Raw genomic sequence first — 27,035 nt, 5'->3', positions numbered from 1 at the left:
CAGGCAGACTTAAGGAATCTGCTTAAGGGACACCTGGGTGGCTCAGTGGGTTAAGCCTCTGTCTTCAGCTCAGGTCATGATCTCAGGGTCCTGGGATCAAGCCCCACATCGGGCTCTCTGCTCAGCAGGGAGTCTGCTTCTCCTTCTCTCTCTCTCTCTGCCTGCCTCTCTGTGCACTTGTGATCTCTCTGTGTCGCATAAATAAATAAACCCTTAAAAAAAAGCAATCTTCTTAAGATTCTTGCCTCCCTTTTCTTTTGCCTGCCCCCACTCTCTTTCTCTTCCTAAAATAAATAAATAAAATCTTTAAAAGCATAGAGATCCTAGTGACAGTAAGAAAAGATTCCCCCCAAAATTAAATTTTTAATTAACTCTGGAAGAACACCAAAGGGGTAAATTAAATAGCAGCTGAGAACTGACTGGAGCATAAGAAAAATATCTTTTTAAAAAAATTGAAAAAAAAGAAAAATATCTTTTATAGTGTATTCCTTTAGGTATATCTTTTATTATTTTCATGTTGAATATGTCTCACAGAACCAATCCACAGTATTTTAATAACCACAGACATGCACATACATTTTTAAGGTACTATATTATATCTACTTAATTGTATCTATTCTTCTCCAGTCTAAGTCGAGGCTCCTAGGATTCACACTCCTTCGTCTACAAGACCCAACAGACTGCCAATGAAGACTAGAATTGCAAGCTAAGAATATCAGATAAAATAACAGCCTTTTCAGAGCTAGGCTTAGTACATTCAATCCATGTCAATGGTTTTATAGGTGAACATGGAATTCTAGATCAACCACATGGACACCAACTTCCCATCATATCGTTGGAGGAAGTGTGTGATATAAGAACTATGCTGGTCTTCATCCATGGTTCTGGGCTTCTAAAACCTTTGGAATTTACCAAGTGGTAAGAGCAATAAAAGTTATCTTTTGTATTCATAACAAACCCTTTCAACCACATCTGAGCTTATGTTGATGAGGTGATTTTTGGAAAGCCACTAGACAGCCCCAGGATGGGAGCTGGTTGCCAGGGGAACCAACTATGTGATTAGAAGACTGGAACTTTTGGCCTCAACCTCTATGACTCCCTACCTCTGACCTCAGGGGAGGGGAGGGTTGAAAACTGACTTAACCACCAATGGCCAATGATTTTAGTCAGTCAAGCCTACATAATGAAGTCTCCATAAAAACCCAAAAGAATGGACTTCCAGGTTGGTGAATGCGTGGAGGTACTGGGAGGGTGGTGTGCTTGGAGAGAACATGGAAGCTCTGTGCCCCTTCTCCATACCTCACACCCTCTGCATCTCATTCATCGTGGCTGTTCCTGAGTTTTGTTTTTTGTAATAAACCAGCAATCTAGTAAGTAAACTGTTTGCCTGAGTTCTGTGAGCGGCTGTAGCAAAATATCAAACCTGGGGAGGGTCATGGGAACCTTTGATTTATAGCCAGTGGGCCAGAAGCATGGTTGAGAACTGATATTTACAATTGTGTTCGAAGTGATGTATGAAGTGGTGTGGGGGGGTAGTTTTGTGGGATCAAACCTGTAACCTGTGGGATCTGATGCTAACTTTAAGTAGATAATGTCAGAATTGGGTTAAATTTGAAGGACAGGGAGTCGGTATCCTCTGGGAATTGGAGAATTGCTTTGTGTGGAAAAACTCATACACAGGGGCACCTGGGTGGCTCAGTGGGTTAAGCCTCTGCCTTCAGCTCAGGTCATGATCTCAGGGTCCTGGGATTGAGCCCCACTTTGGGATCTCTGCTCAGCAGGGAGCCTCTCCCCACCCCCACCTGCCTCTCTGCCTATTTGTGATTTCTGTCTGTCGAATAAATTAAACAAAAAAACAGAAAAACAACTCACACATGTCTGGTGTCAGAGGTATTGAGAGAAAAGGAAAACAGGAGCTTTTTCTTTAACAAAACGACCGCAATAAGTATGAACATGCAGTAGACAAAATGGTTTCACACGTTTTATAAAATCAACAAATACCCATGAAACCAGGAAGGCACTAGTACCATTACCATTTTACTGATGTAAAAGAAAAAAAAATCCAGCAATATAACAGTTATTAAATCATGGGCATTAAGGTTGACTTCAAAGTCCATGCTTTTGCTACTGTGCCAGCATTTTCCCAATGCATTCTGTGAACTCCATTTGTGGAAATGTCACAATGGATATAAGAAGAGGTATGGGTAAAGCTGAGTCTGCAGAACTCTGGGCCCATCAACCAAAACTGCTTTCACCTGTTTTATCTCTTGAGATTCTACAGGAAAAAAAAATACTCTTTGGGGTTTTTTGTTTTTGTTTTTTGTTTTTTTTTTGGTACTGTTTTAAAAGGAGTTCTGTTGCTAAATAAGGTTGAAAACCACTGTGGTAGGCCAGGATCTAATAACCCTGCGGATTCACCTTGTCCTCAGCTCAATGTGTACTTGACTGGTGCTCATCATAGCAATTATAATAAGTAAATATCTATCTCTAACTCTACCACCCATCTTTAGGCTTTCATGCTAAAAAGAAAGTAACCCTAAGCATTGGAAAATGCAAAGAGTTTATTATTCATATTATAAAATTCTGATGAAAATATTCAGGCTGTAAGAATTTCACTCACTATTGATCACCACAACACAAGTGAAAATAGAAAATAACTGATTTTTTTTTAAAGCAAACATACCTGAAATTAAACATTCAAATTAGTATTAACCCCCTTTGGGTTATTTACAAAATTGTCTAGCTGTGCTAATATAGACATGTGGCTCTTTAAATTAAAATCTATTCAAATTAATAAAATGCAAAAATTCAGCTCCTTGGTAGTGCTAGGCATATTTCAAATGTTCAACAATAAAATTCTGTATAGCCTAATAAACACAACTAAGCTATCTTAGTCAAAATACTCATACCTTGTAGTTTTGACTGTAATGTTCTTATCTCTTCAGTTTGGTTTTGGTTGATCAAACGAAGATTCTGATTTTCTAATTCCAGCTGAAAGGACATAATGGTATCCTTTTATACAGGAATAATACTTCTAAAATGTACTAGCAAATCATAATATTTTAAAATGTTAATACCTAATTACATGTAAGCAAAATACAAAAGAAATGATGACCAAATAGCAGATGAATTTATCAGCATAATTATCAACCTAGGTAATTAGAGCTCTGATATTTATTTTTTCCAGAACTGAGAGTTCAAATATTTTAACCCCAGGGCATTTTCATGCCTTTCCCACTGTAAAATTGTTTTAAATCAAACTATTTCAGCATTTAATCTGCCATATAAACCAATGTGTACTTCTCAAGATACTGAACACATTAATTTTGTGATATATACATATGTTCTATAATTATTTGAAATTAGCTAATTAGAACTAAAATCAACCACCTAGAATGAGGCTACTTATACTGTTTACTAGGAGTCTATCAATATTTTTAATTTCAGAAATACATTGGACATAAGAATGAAAGCTGCCTATCTCACATTTGCCAAAAGACAGCAGCACCACCAACTGATCAGAATTTTGTTTCATTCCAAATGATCAGATACTCTGATGACTTATCTATTCAAATTAAGTAAAAGATAAAGAAAAGGCAAAATATAGAAATAAATACCTCATTTAATTTAAGTGTTACCCATTCTTTGATCTTAGCTGCTTTCTCTTCTATTATTTTAGCTTCTTGTATCCTTATTTGTTTCTGAAATAACATTGGCAGTGCATTTAGTTCAAACATAGGCTCACTGGTCTGGAAACATTACATCATAAATATAAAGGACCAATCCACTTAAAACTCATTTCCAAGTTAATACACCTACCTTCAAATCATCAAATAGAGTAAAAAAAACGAGAACCATCGTCCAACAGACATAATAATAAACCATAAAGCATATGAAAATATTACTAGTTTGAATAACTGTTAAATTCTCTTTCTCAGAAAGATCTTATACTGAAATCCAAGCACTGAATTTATCAACAAAATAAATGATTTCTGGAAATGATCTAGGGTTTATAACTGTAGGAGAGGGGTCAACCAGGTTAGGGAAAAGAGAATCAGAATCTCTTCTGGAACATGGTTTGTTTTCCCCTCAAATACAAGTTTTTATTTCTCATATATTTTATTTTATTTTATTTTTACATGCAAGTTTTTAAAAATTCAGCAAAAATGAAATAAAAAACTGTAGCTCACATTTACCAACCTTGAAACCTGGTTATGTTCACAAAACTAGGAGAATGTGACTGTCATATAAATCGCTGGGGGTGGTGAAAAGTTGGAAACCACTGACCTAAAGAAATATGAATTCCCAGAGTAATAGAAAAATATATTCTGAAGATAAAAAACAATTTAGCAGATTTATTAATTTCATAGTGGTCATCCTTAAGTGATGCTAAATGATGATTTTTTAAAAATTTATTTATTGGAGAGACAGAGATCACAAGTAGGCAGAGAGAGAGGAGGAAGCAGGCCTCCCGCCGAGCAGAGAGCCCGATGCAGGGCTCGACCCCAGGACCTCTGGGATCATGACTCTAGCTGAAGGCAGAGGCCCCAACCCACTGAGCCACCCAGGCGCCCCATGTGATGCTAAATGATGATTTAAGCAAATGACCTTAATGCAATTTTTTCCCCTAAATAAATAAATAAATATTCCTAAGAAAATTTTAAAGTAAACTAAAAACTAAGTGGTTTAAAGACAGTGTATACATTTTTAACAGAAGGGTTCACATCAAACGTACTTTTAAAACACAATGTTCCATAAGTATTTATTTCCAACACCCTAAAAATCTAAAGCAAAGATCTATCTCAAAAATTTTACAGAGAGAAATGCCTGCTGACAACCAAATGTTTTGAAGCTGAAAACTACATCATACTCTGAAAAGTCTGAAAGTTAAGGAGCACGGTTGCATCCAAAAAGTGTTAGATATGGCTTTGGAATCACCCAGACTTAAAGAGAATACCATTTTATTTGTACCTTTCACCAGTAAATGTGCTTAGACTCCAGGAGCTGACCAAATAGTGAGATTTCTGACCCAAATTTAGAAGTGTGGGCTCCCTCTTTAATCTTTGTGATTATGCATAAATAAATGCATGTATTTAGACTGTGATGATCCAGTTCTTCCTAACCTGTTCTTCAAGCTGCAGTTCCAGGTTTTGAATGATGTCATCTTTTTCTTGTATTAGGGTCTCCAGATCTTGACACTTTTTATACAGCCTTGTTTCTGATTCACTGGTTTGAATATTAGCTGCTTTTAATTTCTCTTCCATAACTTGTACCTGAATTCAGAGGTTAGAAAATTAATATTATGCATGTAATTAATTTATTACAGTATTAAACTTAGCATTTTACTTTAACATTAAATACATTCCTCAAAGGTATCATCATAAAAACAAAATATTGTATAGCATGTTGTGTTTTTTTTAAATATTTTATTTATTTATTTGACAGACAGAGAACACAAGTAGACAGAAGCAGGCAGATAGAGAAGGGAAGCAGACCCCCTGCTGAGCAGAGAGCCCGATGTGGGACTCAATCCCAGGACCCTGAGATCATGACCTGAGCTGAAGGCAGAGGCTTAACCCACTGAGCTACCCAGGCGCCCCCTTTTTTTTTTTTTTTAAGATTTTATGTATAGCATGTTTTAATAATTTAACACTTATAAAGTCAGAAGACTAATGTATTTAACAATTATAAGGTCTGGAGACTATTTTGCCAAGTGGTGTTTACCTTTGAGGTACATAAGGGCACAAAAGAGATTGTCAGAATTTTGCTATAATGTAATGCACATATTTACTAGAACAATGATAATATGTGAAATATTCCATGTTAGTATAGAATCAGAAAGTTTGCAGCCCTCATTTTTTCATATTTTAAAGGAAGGAGGAATATAAAGTAAAGAAGTGAGTAGTGAGAAAAGATCAGATTGGATGACCAGGTGTAATAGCACATTTTGGGGAAAAAAAAATATTGAACTTGGGTGAAAAACAAACACACACAATGGAAAGGAAAAGGAAAACAAAAAAGCTTTAAAGACCCAAATGATGGAATATAAAAAATAAAAAACTATGAGAATCAAGATGTAGGTAAGAGAGTATGTTCAGTGAGGGTTTATAGATTCATTCATTTAACAAACACAGTGAATAGTTGCCAAGTGCCAGGCCCTGGGAAGACATCAGTGAATAAAATGGACCCAAAATCTCTGTCCGCATAGAAATTACATTCTAGTAGGTAAGACAGATCACAAATATAAGATGTAAAAATCATACAGTATGCCATACAAGGAGGTAAAGGCAGTAGGAAAACGTAGAGCAAGATAAAAAGATACTGGTGTGTGACCTGAGGTTGTTGTGACGCTTTAATACCTAAGATACACTGGCTCTGCTTGAATCTTTTGCAAAACACATTTGGGCATATGAAGGAATGTGTGAGATGTTAATGACAGTAAGAAAGAAAGTACTGGGCACTGTATATTAAGACTTCTACTCCATATACTCCAAACAGGCAAGAATGTAGTTTTTGTAATGTTTTAGATTGTAGAGGGCAAAGAAGAAAAATATGCAAGAGCATTTGAGAAATTATTGAAAATTACAATGAAACATCTTAAACTGTTAAAAACACCTCCGAAAAATCATGATGAATCAACTTAGAGTTCAAAAATACTTGACAAATGAGGGTTTCTGGAAGGAGGGTGTTAAGGTTAGTTTGGTTCTGTTTTTTAAACTGTGAATACAAGGTGTCATCTGTGGGTTCACCAGAGAAATGTAAACTCAACTCCGATGCCAAAGGGTCCTACTTAAATACCACCCAGATGTCTGAAAACAATAAAAATAAAAGTAGATTTTAAAAGTTGGAGAAAAATCCTGCATTCCACTACCCAAGCGATAATTTTAAGTTATCTTAAGATTTATATTTTTTAACATAATATAGTAGGTTTTCTGCAGGAATGGCAGACCAAGAAGTCAAGGACAAAGGTCTACATCAGAAATGCTACCATGAAAAACAGTCAGAGGAGGACAGAAAGCTGAACAATAAATATCAAGGATCATTCTTAAGATGGTTCAGTCAGTTCTACACAGGACATTCTATAGTGTGGAAGCAGAGAAAGAAGGGCAGAGACCAAGTTCACAATGCTAGTTCTTCGGGGACAGAGTAATAGATGACAGGCCTGTCCGGGAGCAGAATGTGCCAGCCCCAAATACGCCACTTTGGCATATTGATTATTCTGAATTCAAGTTACCTAAGAAACAGCTGGTGTAAGAACACCCCGACCCTCTTTTGTTCCCCTGAAAACTAGAAATAAATCCTCCTCCTGTACCAGGAGGGAAGAAGACACCCTTATCATCAGAGACAGGGAATTTAGGGCTGAAAAGGCTGTGTAAACAAACCTTGTTATTTCTTCACTAATTTACTACCCTAAGCCCAAGCCCCTTTGTCTTGTCAACTCTTCACAAATGTACTGTTTTTTTGTCTAAATGGTATAAAATTTGCCTGCTATGGTCACTTCTTTGAGTCCCTTATTTTTATGGAGCTCCCGTGTATATGAAATTAAACTTGTTTTTCTCCTATTAATCTAGCTTATGCCAATTTAATTATTAGACAAGCCAAAGAACTTAGAAGGGAAGAAATATTTCTGCCCTGTAAACCTAAAAAAAAAAAAACTGAATAAGAATATAAATAAATATTACCAGATCTACATCTATAATCTCCTTTTATTAAGTCAGAGCAAGCCACCCTACAAACACTGGACTACCCACATAAAATTGTCCTATTATTGCTAGGAAAGGTCTACAGTTCTAGAAAACTATGATTTGGGAGTACTCCCTTTTTTTTTTTTTTTTTTTAAGATTTTATGTATTTATTTGAGAGATAGTAAGACAGAGAGCATGGGGGGAGGAAGGCAAAGGGAGAGAGAGAGACAGACTCTGTGCAGAGCAGGGAGCCTGACAGCGAGCTTGATCATGACCAGAGCCAAAGGCAGACGCTCAACTGACTGACCCAGCCTGGAGCCCCTGATTTGGGAGTACTCTTATCCCCTGAAAAATGTGTTCCATTTAAAAGGTATTCTCCTTGCAGCATGGGGGCTTAAGTGGGTACGAGAAGAATCAATGAAACAAGATGGGATTGGGAGGGAGACAAACCATAAGTGACTCTTAATCTCACAAAACAAACTGAGGGTTGCTGGGGGGAGGGGGGTTGGGAGAAGGGGGTGGGATTATGGACATTGGGGAGGGTATGTGCTTGGGTGAGTGCTGTGAAGTGTGTAAACCTGGTGATTCACAGACCTGTACCCCTGGGGATAAAAATATATGTTTATAAAAAATAAAAAATTAAAAAAAAAAATAAAAGGTATTCTCCTTTTATGACTGGAAGCTACAGTCAGAGCTCCTTGGATGCATTTTTGCTATGTATGACTGTTTAATTTGACCATTACTTTTAGGTAAACAAAACCTTCCCGGGCAAGAAAAATACAGGCAAGAACAGCAAAATCTCTTAGGGAGAGATCTCACAAAATAGTTACAGGCAATCTACTTCCCAAGTGCTCCTGTTAGGACCAAGTTCCACAGGATCCACCAGCCTTCCTTTGTAATTCACACGAATAATATGTCTACAGAAAAGAAAAGGGCCTACAGAAACACCAAGGAGCCTTTTAAAATATCTCACTTCAAGTACACAGAAAACAGCCCAGTTCTTTCTCCAGGTCTTATATGGTCTGAACCATATAAGAATTTCAACTACTCAGAGACTGACCAATAACAAACACCTATGAATTCAAATTGCTCATGAAAGAAACTTGCAATTATATGGATCTTCTTTGGGGAAGAATGCTTTGCACTTTTAGGCTACCTTTTTCCTTTTCTTCTAGGAGAGCCTCTGGTTGCACCCATGTATCTCAGCCATTTCCCCAAAACCTTTATTGCTTCTGAGCGCCCTAAGCTATTTTGTAGTAAAGGATTAACTCAGCAGACTTGGGGGTGCTGGAACCCTGCACATTCCAGAAAAAGAACTGGCATTTGCCTAGCTCCTGGAAAAAAAATAACTTCTGTGCCCTTGTAATATCTTGCCTGATAAGACTCTATACACTTGAGAAATTGGGCCACACCTGATAGTTTATGCCAATAGTGTAATTTATGGTGAAAGCCTCTTCTTTTCCCCATTCACCTTGGGTCCTGGACCACACTGTATCATTTTGACCTGTGCAAGGTTGGAAACTGAATAGCTAAGGTCAATCACACATGCACTCCATGCCTACAAGACTGACACTACCAGCCCCACCCCCTGCCAATAAAAATTCTGGACACCAAGGCTCAGATGAATTTCCCTAGTCAGCAATATTTTGTATGTTGTCACATATCGCTGATGGGAGAATTAAGTGCATCCCTGTGTAACTCCAGTGAGAGAGGACAACTGGAAGCTCACATCTGGTTTCTCCTGGACTCTGCTCTATGTGCATTTTTCCTTTGCTGATTTTAATCTGTAAGCTTTCACTGTAATAAAACATAACCGTGAGTATAACAGCTTTTCTGAGTTCTGTGAGTTCTTCTGGGGAATCATCAAACCTTGAGGAAAGTCTTGGGGACTGACACAACTCCCAATGCTGTTCCCAATTTTCCTGCCCATACTCTTCCCTTTTCTAACCCCATCCCTACCTACCCCACTACAGGTAATTAAGATGTGACTATATTTTCGGGGGGGGGGTGGTTTGAAAGTTTCTTTTTCCCTATATGTGTTGCAATGGCATGATAAAAATACCTGATCATTCCAAAATAGAATGAAGAAAGGAATTATAAGGCTATTTTGAATTCCAGACCATTTACCAGTTACTTAAAATTTACTGCAAATTAAGTAATTATTCTTTCGCATCTTAAACACAATTATTTTGCAAATAGTGCTCCAGAATTTATGTAGTAAGACTGGAACAATTCTTACTGGAGAAGAAAAGGAGTAGCACTGGATAAAGTAGGTTTCCCTGTAATGAAGTAAATCATTACAAGGTCCTGGATAATAGCATGACTGAGTAGTTGTCACTTATTAAGAACCACAAGTGACTTGGAATCTAAGAACCAACTTCACAGGAGGCAGATTAGTCCACATATTAGAATGGTCAGAGAGAACTTTAAAATCTTACCAAGTCTGCACCCAACACAGGCAAGGGATTGAAAACAGAAAGACAGAATGAAAACACAAATTTCTATAGGGGAAATTATTGTACTCCCTTTTGGTTAGCATAAATCAAAGATTTTATTTATTTATTTGCCAGAGAGAGAGAGCAAGAGAGCATGCACACAACCAGGGGGAGTGGCCCGTAGAGGGAGAAGCAGGCTCCCGGCTGAGCAAGAAGCCTGATGCAGGACTTGATTCCAGGACCCTGGGACCATGACCTGAGCCAAAGGCAGCTGCTTAACTGACTAAGCCACCCAGGTGGCCCTGGTTAGCATAAATCAGTGTAATAGATTGTAATATACACCTAATCAGATAAAGAATGAATCCTGTTTATCAGTATCTCCCACATGTGCAATCTGCAGTTTTTCTATCTCACAGGAATACTCATAAGTAATTCGGGATTAATGTGCACATACTGCTTTCCAAACTCTGATCCACTACAATAAAAATGTACTACAGCATAATGATCGCCAAGATTTCTCTGGAAAAATGTACAATTTCTTCTCTACAGCCAACTTATTTAATGGTTGTACAGGTAAGATAATGCCACTCATTAAAAACAAGGGGAAAAATGAAAAAAGCTCAAATACAAAGTTGAGTCAGTTTGCGCTGACTACTGCTTTTAGTGGTGAAATGTTCCTTTTTGGTTAATATAAATACAGTTTAAATATTAGGATATGACTCAATGACAAAGGACAAGCTGAATTTTAGCAACATAAACAGCAGATAGGGCACAGTCCCATGGACACTGCTAAAGATAGCAAAGGATGTGGTTACTCTATGTTAATAACATTTACTTAGTCATGTGAAGGCCACAAGAAGGTAATATAATTGGTACATCAGAATTCATTTGCTCTCTTTATATTTCCTATAAACTTTCAGAATCAGGGCACCTGGGTGGCTCAGTGAGTTAAAGCCTCTGCCTTCGGCTCAGATTGTGGTCCCAGGGTCCTGGGACTGAGCTCCGCTTTGGGCTCCCTGTTCAGAGGGGAGCCTGCTTCCCCCTCTCTCTACCTGCCTCTCTGCCTACTTGTGATCTCTGTCTATCAAATAAATAAATAAAATCTTTAAAAAATAAAAATAAAAAAACCTTTCAGAATCATTATGTATGTAATACTGTGAATAATATGTAATATGTATATAATGTATAATATGTATGATGTATAATAATATATAATAAAATGTACGATTACATAAGGAAAAAAATCCCTTGTGAAGCATAACAAAACAGGTACTAAACAAATTTAAAGTGTGACAAAACCAAATACTTTGGATTTGCTAAATTACACAGAAACTCAGGGAGATTTGCAATTATCACTCACTCTTTATGGGAGGAGGGGTTTGATTTAAGGCCATTTAGCCAATCATGATGACTTTTTGCTTTAAAATGTAGCACACAGGGTGCCTGGGCGACTCGGTTGTTAAGCATATGTCTTGGGCTCAGGTCATGATCCCAAGGTCCTGGGATCGAGCCCCCCACTGGGCTCCCTGCTCAGCAGGAAGTGTGCTTCTATCTCTCCTACTTCCCTGCTTGCCTTCCCTCTTTCTGTTTCTCTCTGTCAAATAAGATAAATAAAATCTTTAAATAAATAAAATGTAGCACATAGAATTAAATAACTTTATACCCGATATCCTCAAAGAATAACCTCAAATAAGAAATTCTTCCTGCTAGCTTATCAAGATCAGTGGTTGGGTCCTAATAGCTACAAACAGCCATGGCTTGTTTCCCTTGAATTGGGAATGGCGATTCTTTTTTTGCTCTTAAGATCTAGTGAATCACAAAAGAAAACCCTGAAAATCACAAATAAGAAAGACATATTAATTTACTTTTCAGAGTTAACCATACGCTGCACATATAAATTAAGAATTTTAATTTAAAGCATGCCTGGGTGGCTCAGCCGGTTAAACGTGGGCCTTCAGCTCAGGTCATGATCCCAGAGTCCTGGGACTGAGTCCCATGTCTGGTTCCCTGCTCAGTAGGAAACCTGCCACTGCCCCAGCTCATGGGTTCTCTGCTTCTGTGTGTGTCTCTGACAAATAAATAAATAAATAATTTTTAAAAAAGGATTTTAATTTAACTTAAGAAAAGGCAAAACAAAACCATCCTTCATTTCTTTCTTTTTTCCTCTATACTAAGAGGTGTTAAAGGGAAAAAAGAAAGGGAAGGTAAAAATAGGGAAGAAGAGAGAGAAATAGATAACCATGGGGAAAGAGGTAAAGAGAGATGTCACCAAGGAAAGGCCAAAGTCAGAAAGGGAAAGATAAAGAGAGAGATAAGAAGGACAAACTGCTGAATGTGTGTTACTAGGTGTGGGACTAAACAGGGACATGCATACAGAGCCCACAATAGACAAAGACAAGGACAAGGACATTTAGTATACAATGGCGAAAAGGGACATAAACATGAGAGTCTTTCATAGAATATAAGTGACCTTTGATGAGTTTACCGTTAATTATTGGATTTTTAGAGCTACAAATAGAAATAAAACTATTTGGTATTATTAGCTAAAGAACATTAAAAAAAAAAATCAAGCACAGCGGGGTGCCTGGTTGGCTCAGTGGGTTAAAGCCTCTGCCTTCAGCTCAGGTCATGATCCCAGAGTCCTGGGATCGAGCCCTGTACCGGGCTCTCTGCTCAGCGGGGAGCCTGCTTCCCCCTCTCTCTGTCTCTGCCTGCCTCTCTGCCTGCTTGTTATCTCTCTCTCTCTCTCTCTCTCTCAATCTGTCAAATAAATAAATAAATAAGTAATCTTTAAAAAAAAAAAAATCAAGCACAGCATAGATCTTTACAATTACTATTCAAACTTCTACCAATACCTAAATTTGAGGTTTTAAAGAATTGCTGGTGTGATGATACTATAGTTCCGATTTTTAAATCCTATTTTCAGATTAGTTGCTGAAATACTCATGGGTGAAATGATATGATGTCTAGAAGTTGTTTCAAAATAACCTGGTGTGGGGGTGGAGAATAAAGTGAATAAAGGTATTGATTAGCCTTGAGTAGACAATTTGTTAAAGCTAGTGATGAGGGTTCATGATGTTATTTTCTCTACTCTTGCACTGGTTGAAATTTGGCATAATAAAATTTTAGGAATTTCTTTTAAGTATAATTAAGAAATTCAGAGATTACCTTAGATTGGGTTTGTTTGGAAATTTATCAAGCCACTAAATCAATCTACTGAATCTGCTGTATAAAATCAAATCTTTTAGGTGAAAACAAGATTTGGTAGTACTCAAATTGAAGAGAAGAAACACTACAAATCTAGAGCAAGAATAAGAAACATTTATACATTTCTTAGAAAAAATTATAATTTTGAAAATCCTGACTTGCCTGAATCTGACAAAGATCTTTTCATAAAATGTGAAGCTATGGAATGAGGATCATTAGACAAACTTTAAGGCTCGTGGGCTCATCCAAAACACTCATTTTAAAGTTGACAAGGCCCAGATTGAGTTAAGTGACATATCAAAGCTTTGACTCTTCCCCCACATGCCTATTAATACTAAGTATACGTTTTTGTACATAGTTTTCCCGATATAACTCTAAGCATTTTTCTGTTTTAGTATGCCTTTTGTAATAATTGTTTTTAATGGTTGCTTAATATTTCATGGAATAAATATAGTACACTTATTCATTCTCTTATAATATGGCATTCATATTATTTCCAAATCTTTATTTCTATGAAAGACACTGCTACTCTTCGCAGATGACACAATACTTTATGTGGAAAACCCAAAAGACTCTACCTCCAAATTACCAGAACTCATACAGCAATTCAGTAATGTGTCAGGATACAAAATCAATGCACAGAAATCTGTTGCTTTCTTATACACTAACAATGTAACTGTAGAAAGAGAAATTAGAGAATTGATTCCATTTACAATAGCATCGGTACCTTGAAATAAACCTAAACAAAGAGGTAAAAGATCTGTACTCTAAAAACTACAAAACACTCATGAAAGAAATTGAAGAAGACACAAAAAGATGGGAAAACATTCCATGCTCATGGATCGGATGAATAAACACTGTTAAAATGTCGATGCTTCCCAGGGCAATCTATACTTCCAACACCATCTGGGTCAAAATACCAACAGCATTTTTCGAAGTGCTGGAACAAACAATCATAAATGTGTTTGGACTAGAAAATACCTCAAATCACCAAGGAAATGTTGGGGGGAAAAAACAATACACAAAAAGACAAAACCCAAAGCTGGGGGCATCATGTTGCCTGATTTCAAGGTATATTATTACAAGGCTGTGATCACCAAGACAGCATGGTATTGGCACAAAAACAGACACATAGACCAATGGAACAGAAGAGAGAGCCCAGATATGGACCCTCAACTCTACAGTCAAACAATCTTCAAGAAAGCAGAAAAAAGTATCCAATGGAAAAAAGACAGTCTCTTCAATAAAGGGTGCTGGGGAAATTGGACAGGTATATACAGAAGAATGAAACCCGACCATTCTCTTACACCATACACAAAGATAAACTCAAAATGGAAGAAAGACCTCAGTGTGAGATAGGAATCCACCAAAATCCTAGAGTAGAACATAGGCAGTAACTTCTTCGACATCAGCCACAGCAACTTTTTTCAAAAAAATGTCTCCAAAGTCAAGAGAAACAAAAGCAAAAATGAATTTTGGGACTTCATCAAGATAAAAAAAACTTCTGCACAGCAAAGGAAATAGCCAACAAAACAGGCAACCCACGGAATGGGAGAAGATATTTGCAAATGACTCTATAAAGGGTTGATATCCAAGAACTATAAAGAACTTCTCAAACTCAACTTCCAAAAAACAAATAATCAAGTCAGAAAATGGGCAGAAGACATGAACAGACACTTCAAAAGAAGACATACAATTGGCTAACAGTCATGAAAAAATGTTAATCATCATTAGCTACTAGGAAAATTTAAATCAAACCCACAATGAGATACAATCTCACATCAGTTAGAATGGCAAAAATTGACAAGGCAAGAAACAACAAGTGTTGGAGAGATTGTGAAGAAACACTGTTGGTGGAAATGCAAGTTGGTACAGCCACTTTGGAAAACGATGGGGAACTTCCTCAAAAAATTAGAAATAGAGCTACCCTATGACCCAGCAACTGCAGTACTGGGTATTTACCCCAGAGATACAGATGTAGTGAAAAGAAGGGCATATGCACCCCAATGTTCCTAGCAGCAATGTCCCCAATAGCTAAAATGTAGAAAGAGATGCTCTTCAACAGAAGAATAGATAAAGAAGATATGGTCCATATATATAATGGAATATTACTCAGCCATCAGAAAGGATGAATACCCAACTTTTGCATCAGCATAGATGGGACTGGAGGAGATTATGCTGAGTGAAATAAGTCAAACAGAGAAAGTCAATTATCATATGGCTTCCCTTATTGTTGGAACATAAGGAATAGCATGGAGGACATTAGGAGAAGGAAGGGAAAAATGAAGCAGGGGAATCCCAAGGGGGAGACGAATCATGAGAGACTATGGACTCTGAGAAACAAACTGAGGGTTTTAGAGGGCAGGGAGGGTGGGGGAATGGGTTAACCTGGTGATGGGTATTAAGGAGGGCATGTATTGTATGGAGCACTCAGTGTTACATGCAAACAATGAATCATGGAACACTACATCAAAAACTAATGATGTACTGTATGGTGACTAACATAACAATAATTTTAAAAAGACAATGTTATGAACATATTTGTATTTACAACATCATTATGGTTAGGATTTCCATAAAAATCATATCTGATTTTTTCAGAAGATAAACCTTCTAATGGAAGCATTTTCATATTATGGAAATCTGTTAAGGAGCAAAATAAAATTAGATTCTCCACTGTCCCTGTGGATCCAGGTCAGAGAGCAGTCAGAGCGATAGGATGTAGAGAAGGGTTGAAGACTATTTTGAGGATTGTTTGGGGCAAAACAAGGTTTATATTGGTAGAGAGAGAAAAAAAATTTTTTTTAAGATTTTATTTATTTATTTATTTGAGAGAAAGCACACATAAGTGGGGTGATGGGTAGAGGGAGAGGGAGAAGCAGACTCCTGGCCAAGTGTGGAGCCCCTCCTAAGGCTCGATCCCAGGACCCCGAGATCATGACCTGAGCCGAAGTCAGACCCTTAATCGACTGAGCCACCCAGGCAGCTAAGAAAAGCAAATTTAACTAGAATTATACTCTACCTGTTGAAAAGCTTTTTCTGCTTGACGTTCAGCATCAATAACTTGTCTCTCAAGCTGCTGCATCTGTAAAGTGAGGAAAAACAGAGAAAATATAAAAGTTCATATTTCACTTAGGAAAATGACTTAAAAATCTTGCAATGCCATCAAATTCTTTAAGGATATTTAAAGTAGTTTAAAGAATATGAATTACATACAATCTGTTACATTAAAGGCTCTTTCAGTGCATATTTAAAAATTGATCAAATAACATACCAAAGGTTTCATACTTTTAGTACAATATAATACATACTACATGAGTACACATCCATAGAATTTTCTTCATTGAAATATAAACTACTGGCCAACACATATTAAGAACCATAATTTTTTCAAAAATATTTTATTTATTTCTTCGACAAGAGTTCACAAGTAGGCAGAGAGGCAGACAGACAAAGAGAGGAGGAAGCAGGCTCCCCGCCAAGGAGAAAGCCCGATGTGGGACTCGATCCCAGGACCCTGGGATCATGACCTGAGCCGAAGGCAGAGGCTTTAACCCTCTGAGCCACTCAGGGGCCCCAAGAACCGTAATTTAAATCTAAGAAAAGAGTAAGACCTCAAATGTAATATTTGATTAATTGATCAGAAAGTCACAATGATATCACAAAGTGGTGTATTCTCATAAGCTCCATAGTTGGTATATTTAAATCAAAACTCTGGGTAGTTTTAATTCTTGTTATACTTTGTAGTAGAGTACAGAAGAGACTCTTAACACATATGTGCACGTCCACAAACACGTTGGGCGCAAAGAATCAAAAAATATCTCGCTAAATTTTTTTTAAAGTTCTGTAGAGAATAAAAAGTTTGGAGATCTAAAGTAAAATACTAAAATGACGATTGTAAGTAAAATAAAGAAAAGCCTTAAAAAGGACCCGATGTAAATTAACAAAAGAGATGTGTACCAGGTACTGAATACACAATTGTGATGTAAACCCCAATTTTAAATTCCTTTTTCTGAGTGTTGAAATGTGTGCATGCGTGTGTGTTTTTTTTTCATTTACCAGTGTGTGTGTGTCTGTGGGGTTTTTGTTTTTTTTTGTTTTGTTTTACCTGTGTGAGTGTGTGTGTGTGTGTGTGTGTATGTGTGCGTGCGTGCACATGTTGTTGTTTTTTTTTTTTTTACCAGTATGGTGCTTGGGAGCATTTACTCTGTTTTAATAACTATGTAGCCAATTACCATTCAACAGAGGTAACGATCATGATCACCATCACCTTCGTCCACCAAACAGAAAAGATTTATTAAACATTTCAGGAGTGCAGTGCATGGATATTAATAACAGTAGCCATGTTGACCGTATCAGCCTTGGAGAATCCAAATGAGCATTACTGGGTTGTGCTAAAAGAGACTCGGACCAAACACTGTGACAAAGAGCCCTACAGTACTAAAAATGATTGTTTAATAATTTTTAAAAATGACATGTGGTTACAGATGAGGACAACTTACAATTATGTCTGTGAAAAGCATGGCGACAACTACAACTGGTTCTTGTACGTCCTACTACATTTGCTGTCATTAACAAAAAAGTACCTGTTGCCTGCTAGGGCTTTATCACAACTTTTCCATCTGGGCCTCACTATAAATGGCGACCTTCCATACCTGATTGTGGAAGGAGAAATTGTCAAGTACAGAGTTTGAAAGACAGCCTTCTCGGCAAGTCTGAGAAGTGTGCAGATCGAAGTGTGATTTGGAAGTTATCTGAAGACATTCAGCTGGCACTCAGCCTCAAATAAGCTGGAGTTCTTGCAGAAAATGCAGAGGATTCTGAAGGAAGAGTTGTATTTAATACAAAACCATTTGCACATCTTATTCAAGGGACAATGTGTAATATTCCTCAGCAAGTAGTAGAAGGCTGCTCTTCAGGTATGGCTATTACTCTTAATGGACCAGCTCCCAGAAAGATGATAGTAATGATGCATGGTGTGCACTAGCTCAGGGCATTCATTATTTCAACAGTACACTGGTTTTCTTACCTCCAAATGGTTCAGAAAATGACTGAAGGCTGAGGGATAATAGAATTGTGCCATGTAAAAGCACTTGAAATGTGGATCCAGTTGAAGAGTGAATTGAGATATGTAAGTGTAAAATACACTCTTAACTCCATAACACATATATTATTTGAAAACCTTATATGAAAAGTATAAATTACTTCAGTAATGTTTTATATTGCCTCACATTGAAATATTCTCAATATGTTGCAATAAACATAAAATTATTTTTCATTTTATCAATTTGCTTAATAGAAAATTTTTTAATTTTTAATTTTTTATAAACATATAATATATTTTTATCCCCAGGGGTACAAGTCTGCGAATCACCAGGTTTACACACTTCACAGCACTCACCATAGCACATACCCTCCCCAGTGTCCATAACCCCAAACCTATTCTCCCAACCACCCTCCTCCCAGCAACCGTCAGTTTGTTTTCTGAGATTAAAAGTCACTTATGGTTTGTCTCCCTCCCAATCCCATCTTGTTTCATTTATTCTTCTCCTACCCCCATAACCCCCCATGTTGCATCTCCAGTTCCTCAAATCAGGGAGATCATATGATAGTTGTCTTTCTCCGCTTGACTTATTTTGCTAAGCAGGATACCCTCTAGTTCCATCCACGTTGTCGCAAATGGCAAGATTTTATTTCTTTTGATGGCTGCATAGTATTCTATTGTGTATATATGCCACATCTTCTTTATCCATTCTTCTGTTGATGGACATCTAGGTTCTTTCCATAGTTTGGCTATTGTAGACATTGCTGCTATAAACATTTGGGTGCACGTGCCCCTTTGGATCACTACGTTTGTGTCTTTAGGGTAAATACCCAGAAGTGCAATTGCTGGGTCATAGGGTAGTTGTATTTTCAACATTTTGAGGAACCTCCATGTTGTTGTCCAGAGTGGTTGCATCAGCTTGCATTCCCACCAACAGTGTAGGAGGGTTTCCCTTTCTCCACATCCTCGCCAGCATCTGTCATTTCCTGACTTGTTAATTTTAGCCATTCTGACTGGTGTGAGGAGATATCTCATTGTGGTTTTGATTTGTATTTCCCTGATGCCGAGTGATATGGAGCACTTTTTCATGTGTCTGTTGGCCATCTGGATGTCTTCTTTGCAGAAATGTCTGTTCATGTCTTCTTGATTGGATTATTTGTTCTTTGGGTGTTGAGTTTGCTAAGTTCTTTATAGATTTTGGACACTAGCCCTTTATCTGATATGTCGTTTGCAAATATCTTCTCCCATTCTGTCAGTTGTCTTTTGGTTTTGTTAACTGTTTCCTTTGCTGTGCAAAAGCTTTTGATCTTGATAAAATCCCAATAGTTCATTTTTGCCCTTGACTTCCTTGCCTTTGGCGATGTTCCTAGGAAGATGTTGCTGCGGCTGAGGTCAAAGAGGTTGCTGCCTGTGTTCTCCTCAAGGATTTTGATGGATTCCTTTCTCACATTGAGGTCCTTCATCCATTTTGAGTCTCTTTTCATGTGTGGTATAAGGAAATGGTCCAATTTCATTTTTCTGCATTTGGCTGTCCAATTGTCCCAACACCATTTATTTTTCCATTGGACATTCTTTCCTGCTTTGTTGAAGATTAGTTAACCATAGAGTTGAGGGTCTATTTCTGGGCTCTCTATTCTGTTCCATTGATCTATGTGTCTGTTTTTGTGCCAGTACCATGCTGTCTTGATGATGATAGCTTTGTAATAGAGCTTGAAGTCTGGAATTGTGATGCCACCAACTTTGGCTTTCTTTTTCGATATTCCTTTGGCCATTCGAGGTCTTTTCTGGTTCCATATAAATTTTAGGATTATTTGATCCATTTCTTTGAAGAAAATGGATGGTACTTTGATAGGAATTGCATTAAATGTATAGATTACTTTAGGTAGCATAGACATTTTCACAATGTTTATTCTTCCAATCCAGGAGCATGGAACATTTTTCCATTTCTTTGTGTCTTCCTCAATTTCTTTCATGAGTACTTTATAGTTTTCTGAATATAGATTCTTTGCCTCTTTGGCTAGGTTTATTCCTAGGTATCTTATGGTTTTGGGTGCAATTGTAAATGGGATTGACTCCTTAATTTCTCTTTCTTCTGTCTTGTTGTTGGTGTAGAGAAATGCAACTGATTTCTGTGCATTGATTTTATATCCTGACACTTTGCTGAATTCCTGTCTAAGTTCTAGCAGTTTTGGAGTGGAGTCTTTTTGGTTTTCCACATATAGTATCATATCATCTGCAAAGAGTGATAGTTTGACTTCTTCTTTGCCGATTTGGTTGCCTGTAATTTCTTTTTGTTGTCTGATTGCTGAGGCTAGGACTTCTAGTACTATGTTGAATAGCAGTGGTGATAATGGACATCCCTGCTGTGTTCCTGACCTTAGCAGAAAAGCTTTCAGTTTCTCTCCATTGAGAACGATATTTGTGGTGGGTTTTTCATAGATGGCTTTTATAATATTGAGGTATGTGTTCTCTATCCCTACACTTTGAAGAGTTTTGAGCAGGAAGGGATGCTGTACTTTGTCAAATGCTTTTTCAGCATCTATTGAGAGTATCATATGGTTCTTCTTCTTTCTTTTATTAATGTGTTGTATCACATTGATTGATTTGTGGATGTTGAACCAAACTTGCAGCCCTGGAATAATTCCCACTTGGTCGTGGCGAATGATCCTTTTAATGTACTGTTGAATCCTATTGGCTAATATTTTGGTGAGAATTTTCGCATCTGTGTTCATCAAGGATATTGGTCTGTAGTTCTCTTTTTTGATGGGATCCTTGTCTGGTTTTGGGATCAAAGTGATGCTGGCCTCATAAATGAGTTTGGAAGTTTTCCTTCCATTTCTATTTTTTTGGAACAGTTTCAGGAGAATAGGAATTAATTCTTTAAATGTTTGGTAGAATTCCCCTGGGAAGTCGTCTGGCCCTGGGCTTTTGTTTGTTTGGAGATTTTTGATGACTGTTTCAATCTCCTTACTGGTTATGGGCCTGTTCAGGCTTTCTATTTCTTCCTGGTTCAGTTGTGGTAGTTTATATGTCTCTAGGAATGCATCCATTTCTTCCAGATTGTCAAATTTGTTGGCGTAGAGTTACTCATAGTACGTTCTTATAATTGTTTGTATTTCTTTGGTGTTAGTTGTGATCTCTCCTCTTTCATTCATGATTTTATTTATTAGGGTCCTTTCTCTTTTCTTTTTGATAAGTCTAGCCAGGGGTTTATCAATCATTAATTCTTTCAAAGAACCAGCTCCTAGTTTCATTGATTTGTTCTATTGTTTTTTTTTTTTTTTTTTTTTTTGGTTTCTATTTCATTGATTTCTGCTCTGATCTTTATGATTTCTCTTCTCCTGCTGGGTTTAGGGTTTCTTTCTTGTTCTTTCTCCAGCTCCTTTAGGTGTAGGGTTAGGTTGTGTACCTGAGACCTTTCTTGTTTCTTGAGAAAGGCTTGTATTACTATATATTTTCCTCTCAGGACTGCCTTTGTTGTGTCCCACAGATTTTGAACCATTGTGTTTTCATTATCATTTGTTTCCATGAATTTTTTCAATTCTCCTTTAATTTCCTGGTTGACCCATTCATTCTTTAGAAGGATGCTGTTTAGTCTCCATGTATTTGGATTCTTTCCAAATTTCCTCTTGTGATTGAGTTCTAGCTTCAGAGCATTGTGGTCTGAAAATATGCAGAGAATGATTCCAATCTTTTGATACCAGTTGAGACCTGACTTAGGACCCAGGATGTGATCTATTCTGGAGAATGTTCCATGTGCACTAGAGAAGAATGTGTATTCTGCTGCTTTGGGATGAAATGTTCTGAATATATCTGTGATGTCCATCTGGTCCCATGTGTCATTTAAGGCCTTTATTTCCTTGTTGATCTTTTGCTTGAATCTGTCCATTTCAGTGAGGGGAGTGTTAAAGTCCCCTACTATTATTGTATTATTGTCGATGTGTTTCTTTGATTTTGTTATTAATTGGTTTATATAGTTGGCTGCTCCCATGTTGGGGGCATAGATATTTAAAATTGTTCAATCTTTTTGTTGGAAAGGTCCTTTGAGTATGATATAGTGTCCTTCCTCATCTCTTATTATAGTCTTTGGCTTAAAATCTAATTGATCTGATATAAGGATTGCCACTCCTGCTTTCTTCTGATGTCCATTAGCATGGTAAATTCTTTTCCACCCCCTCACTTTAAATCTGGAGGTGTCTTTGGGTTTAAAATGAGTTTCTTGTAGGCAACATATAGATTTTTTTTTTTATCCATTCTGATAACCTATGTCTTTTGATTGGGGCATTTAGCCCATTAATATTCAGGGTAACTATTGAGAGATATGAATTTAGTGCCATTGTATTGCCTGTAAGGTGACTGTAACTGTAGATTGCCTCTGTTCCTTTCTGATCTACTACTTTTTTTCTCTCGTTGCTTAGAGGACCCCTTTCAATATTTCCTGTAGAGCTGGTTTGGTGTTTGCAAATTCTTTCAGTTTTTGTTTGTCCTGGAAGCTTTTAATCTCTCCTTCTATTTTCAATGATAGCCTAGCTGGATATAGTATTCTTGGCTGCATGTTTTTCTTGTTTAGTGCTCTGAATATATCATGCCAGCTCTTTCTGGCCTGCCAGGTCTCTGTGGATAAGTCTGCTGCCAATCTAATATTTTTACCATTGTATGTTACAGACTTCTTTTCCCGGGCTGCTTTCAGGATTTTCTCTTTGTCACTAAGACTTGTAAACTTTACTATTAGGTGACGGGGTGTGGACCTATTCTTATTGATTTTGAGGGGCATTCTCTTCACCTCCTGGATTTTGATGCTTGTTCCCTTTGCCATATTGGGGAAATTCTCTCCAATAATTCTCTCCAGTATACCTTCTGCTCCCCTCTCTCTTTCTTCTTCTTCTGGAATCCCAATTATTCTAATGTTGTTTTGTCCTATGGTTTGACTTATCTCTTGAATTCTGCCCTTGTGATCCAGTAGCTGTTTGTCCCTCTTTTGCTCAGCTTCTTTATTCTCTGTCATTTGGTCTTCTATATCACTAATTCTTCCTTCTGCCCCTTTTATCCTAGCAGTCAGAGCCTCCATTTTTGATTGCACCTCATTAATAGCTTTTTTAATTTCAACTTGGTTAGATTTTAGATCTTTTATTTCTCCAGAAAGGGCTTTTATATCTCCCGAGAGGGTTTCTCTAATATCTTCCATGTCTTTTTTGAGCCCGGCTAAAACCTTGAGAATCGTCATTCTGAACTCTAGATCTGATATATTACCAATGTCTGTATTGATTAGGTCCCTAGCCTTCGGTACTTCCTCTTGTTCTTTTTTTTGTGGTGAATTTTTCCGCCTTGTCATTTTGTCCAGATAAGAGTATATGAAGGAGCAAGTAAAATACTAAAAGGGTGGCAAGAACCCCAGGAAAATATGCTTTAACCAAATCAGAAGAGATCCCAAATCATGAGGGGGAAGAAAGGGGATAAAAAGAGGTTCAGAAAGAAAAAAGAAAGAAAGAAAGAAAAGAAACAAGAAAAGAAAACGAATAAAGAAAAAGTATAAAAAAGAAAATATATATATATATATATATTAGATAAACTAGTTTAAAAACGTTAAAAAAGAAAAGGGTAAAAGTTAAAAAAAATTAGCAGAAGAAGAGGAAAAAAAATTGAAAAAGAAAAAAAATTAAATTAACTACAAGACTAAAGAATCATGGGGAGAAAACTATGAGTTCCGTGCTTTGCTTTCTCCTATTCTGGAATTCCGCTGCTCTCCTTGGTATTGAAACTGCACTCCTTGGCAGGTGAACTTGGTCCTGGCTGGATTTCTTGTTGATCTTCTCGGGGAGGGGCCTCTTGTAGTGATTCTCAAGTGTCTTTGCCACAGGCGGAATTGCACCCCCCTTACCAGGGGCCGGGCTGAGTAATCCGCTTGGGTTTGCTTTCTGGAGCTTTTGTTCCCTGAGTGCTTTTCGTAGAGTTCCGGAGGATAGGAGTGAAAATGGCTGCCTCCTGGTCTCCGGCCCAGAGGAGCCGAGAGCCCGGGGCCACACTCCTCAGTGCACCCTCAGAGAACAGCGCCCAATTACTCCCGTCTCCGTGGCCTCCGGCCGCGCTCCGAGCTCATCGAGCCTGCGACCGGTTCAAGGTAATCCCAAGATGAGAGCTCACTCCTTGGCTCTGTCTCTGAAGCTGACTTCCCTGTTCTAATACCCGCAAGCTCTGCGACACTCAGACACCTTCTGTGACCCTGCGGGACCTGAGGCCACGCTGACCCCGCGTGGGCTTCGCCCCAGTTTAGCCTCTGGAGCGATGTCCCTCAGCAGAACAGACTTTTAAATGTCCTGATTTGTGCTCAGCCTGCTACTTCTCCACCATCTTGACTCCTCCCCGCTTAATAGAAATTTTTAAGTACATTTGTGTCTCATATTATATCTCTATTGGATAACAGAAGTGTAAAATATTCCATTGTCACCATAAATGGCAATTTAACTGCCTGTCCACACAGCAGAATTTTTTAAGACCATTTATTGAAGGCATCTAGCTTCTAGAAGAGGCTTCAAATATTTGGGTATATAAATAAATATTTCCTAAGTGGTTTTTTTGGACCTGATATAATCATTAATTTTTGTGAAAATATTTCAAATGTTTAATAAGCCAGGACTGTTGTCTAAAATATTTTATTGAGTTACTGTATAGGTTATGGCACTGGGAAGCCATTGGGACAAGCACTGTCTCCTGTGTAGGATATTCTTTATACCAAAAAGGCAACTGGCAGGCACATGCCAACACTGTATTCTTCCTCTACTGGCAATATGCTGATAATTGTCGCCTCTACAATGTAACTACTTATGTTATTAGGGGAAATTTTGCTTGTGGAGCCTTAGCCTCACTTTTGAATATTGTTGAGGTTGCCAAGAAAATCCACAAACAAGTGGCTGATCTGTAAAATTCTGCTCATGAAAAAATATATATATATATAGAGTACTGACACACCTATTCCAGGGGCCAAAATCAGGAACATTTGACAACACCAAATGCTGACAAGGACATGGAGAAATAGGAACTTTCATTCATTGCTCATGGGAATTCAAAATGGTACAACAACTTTGGAAGACAGTTTGGCAGTTTCTTATAAAACTAAACATACGCTTACCATATGATCTAGCAGTCGTGCTCTTGGATATTTATACAAAGGAGCTGAAAATTTATGTCAACACAAAACTTTGCATACAGATATTCACATTAGCTGTATTCATAACTGCCAAAACTTGGAAGCAATCAAGATGTCCTTCAGTAGGTGAATGGATAAATAAACCATGGTACATCCAGACAATGACCTATTATTTGGCACTTAAAGGAAATGGGCCATGAAGCCATGAAAAGACATGGAGGAAACTGAAACGCTTATTATTAAGTGAAAAAAGCCAGTTTGAAAAGACTGCATATTGTATGATTCCAGCTGAGGCTGGGGATAAACAAGGCACAGAAGTTTTTCAGAGCAGTGAAAAAACTCTGTATGATACCATAATGATGGATACATATCACTATACCTTTGTCCAAATCCATGGAATGTACACCAAGAGTGAAACTATGGACTTTGGGCTTTTATAATGTGTCAATGTAGGTTCATCAATTGTGACAAATTTACCACTCTAGTGGGGAATGTTGATAACAAGGGAAGTTATGCATGTGTAGGAGCTGGGAATATATGAGACACTTCTGTACCACCCTACTTTTTTGTGAACCCTAAACTACTCTAAAAAATAAAGTCTTAAAAAAGACTGAATATTTCTTTTTTTTTTGAGATTTTATTTATTTGACAGACAGAGATCACAAGTAGGCAGAGAAGCAGGCAGAGAGAGAGAGGAGGAAGCAGGCTCCCCGCTGAGCAGAGAGCCTGATGTGGGGCTCGATCCCAGGACCCTGGGATCATGACCTGAGCTGAAGGCAGAGGCTTTAACCCACTGAGCCACCCAGGAGCCCCAAGACTGAATGGTTTCTTAAGAGGATTGCTATGGTCTGCAGGTTTATGCCCCTCTCCTCCAAATTCACACTGGAATCTTTACACCCAATGTGATGGTGATTAAGTCCTGAGGGTGGGACTCTCATGAATGGGATTAGTACTTTTATTTATTTATTTTATTTATTTTTTCTTTTTTTTTTTTTAAAGATTTTATTTATTTATTTGACAGAGAGAGATCATAAGTAGGCAGAGAGGCAGGCAGAGAGAGAGGGGAAGCAGACTCCCCACCGAGCAGAGAGTCCAATGCGGAACTCGATCCCAGGACCCTGAGACCATGACCCGAGCCGAAGGCAGAGAGAGGCTTAACCCACTGAGCCACGCAGGTGCCCTGGATTAGTGCTTTTATAATAGAGATCCCACCGAGCTCCCTAGCCTCTTCTGCCAAGTGAAAATACAAGAAGTCTAAGACCCAGAGCCTGACCTTGTTGGCCCCCTAATCTCAGACTTCCAGCGAACAGAATTGTGAGAAATAATTTCTATTGTTCATAAGCTATGTGGTTTGTCACATTTTGTTATAGCAGCACAAATGGACCAAGACAGAAATTGGCACTGAGAGTGGAGTGCTGCTGTAACAAATACCTAAAAATGTGAAAGTGACTGTGGAATTGAGTAATTGGTAGAAGCTTGAAGAATTTTGGGGTCTGTGATAGAAAAAAACGATATTCCCA

General features: G+C 37.8%; 2 protein-coding genes across 6 annotated transcripts in view; one reads left to right on the top strand and one right to left on the bottom strand.

Moving 5' to 3' along the window:
• Window positions 1–27,035, bottom strand: part of PLEKHH2 (pleckstrin homology, MyTH4 and FERM domain containing H2) — a 120,645-nt gene that overhangs the window by 68,348 nt on the left and 25,262 nt on the right. For all 5 annotated transcript variants that reach the window (XR_014315941.1, XM_082746743.1, XM_082746746.1 and 2 more), the window contains exons 3-6: window positions 16,350–16,412; window positions 5,124–5,273; window positions 3,618–3,701; window positions 2,910–2,991 (exon numbers count right to left, since the gene is read on the bottom strand). Coding sequence is in view for 4 of the 5 variants with exons in the window: in XM_082746743.1 (XP_082602869.1) it covers window positions 2,910–2,991; window positions 3,618–3,701; window positions 5,124–5,273; window positions 16,350–16,412 (379 nt within the window). In the remaining variant the exon portion in view is untranslated. The remainder of the gene's footprint in view (window positions 1–2,909; window positions 2,992–3,617; window positions 3,702–5,123; window positions 5,274–16,349; window positions 16,413–27,035) is intronic.
• On the top strand, window positions 17,649–18,314 carry C1GALT1C1L (C1GALT1 specific chaperone 1 like; the record flags this gene model as incomplete). Its single annotated transcript, XM_082745432.1, is given in 6 exon segments — window positions 17,649–17,701; window positions 17,703–17,872; window positions 17,875–17,905; window positions 17,907–18,004; window positions 18,007–18,113; window positions 18,117–18,314. Coding segments are annotated over 6 exon segments (657 nt in total).

This window comes from Mustela nivalis (assembly GCF_964662115.1).
Source record: "Mustela nivalis genome assembly, chromosome: 8".
Lineage (NCBI taxonomy): Eukaryota > Metazoa > Chordata > Mammalia > Carnivora > Mustelidae > Mustela > Mustela nivalis.
Note: the sequence above shows the minus strand (reverse complement) of the source record. Positions and strands in the feature narration are given on the sequence as shown.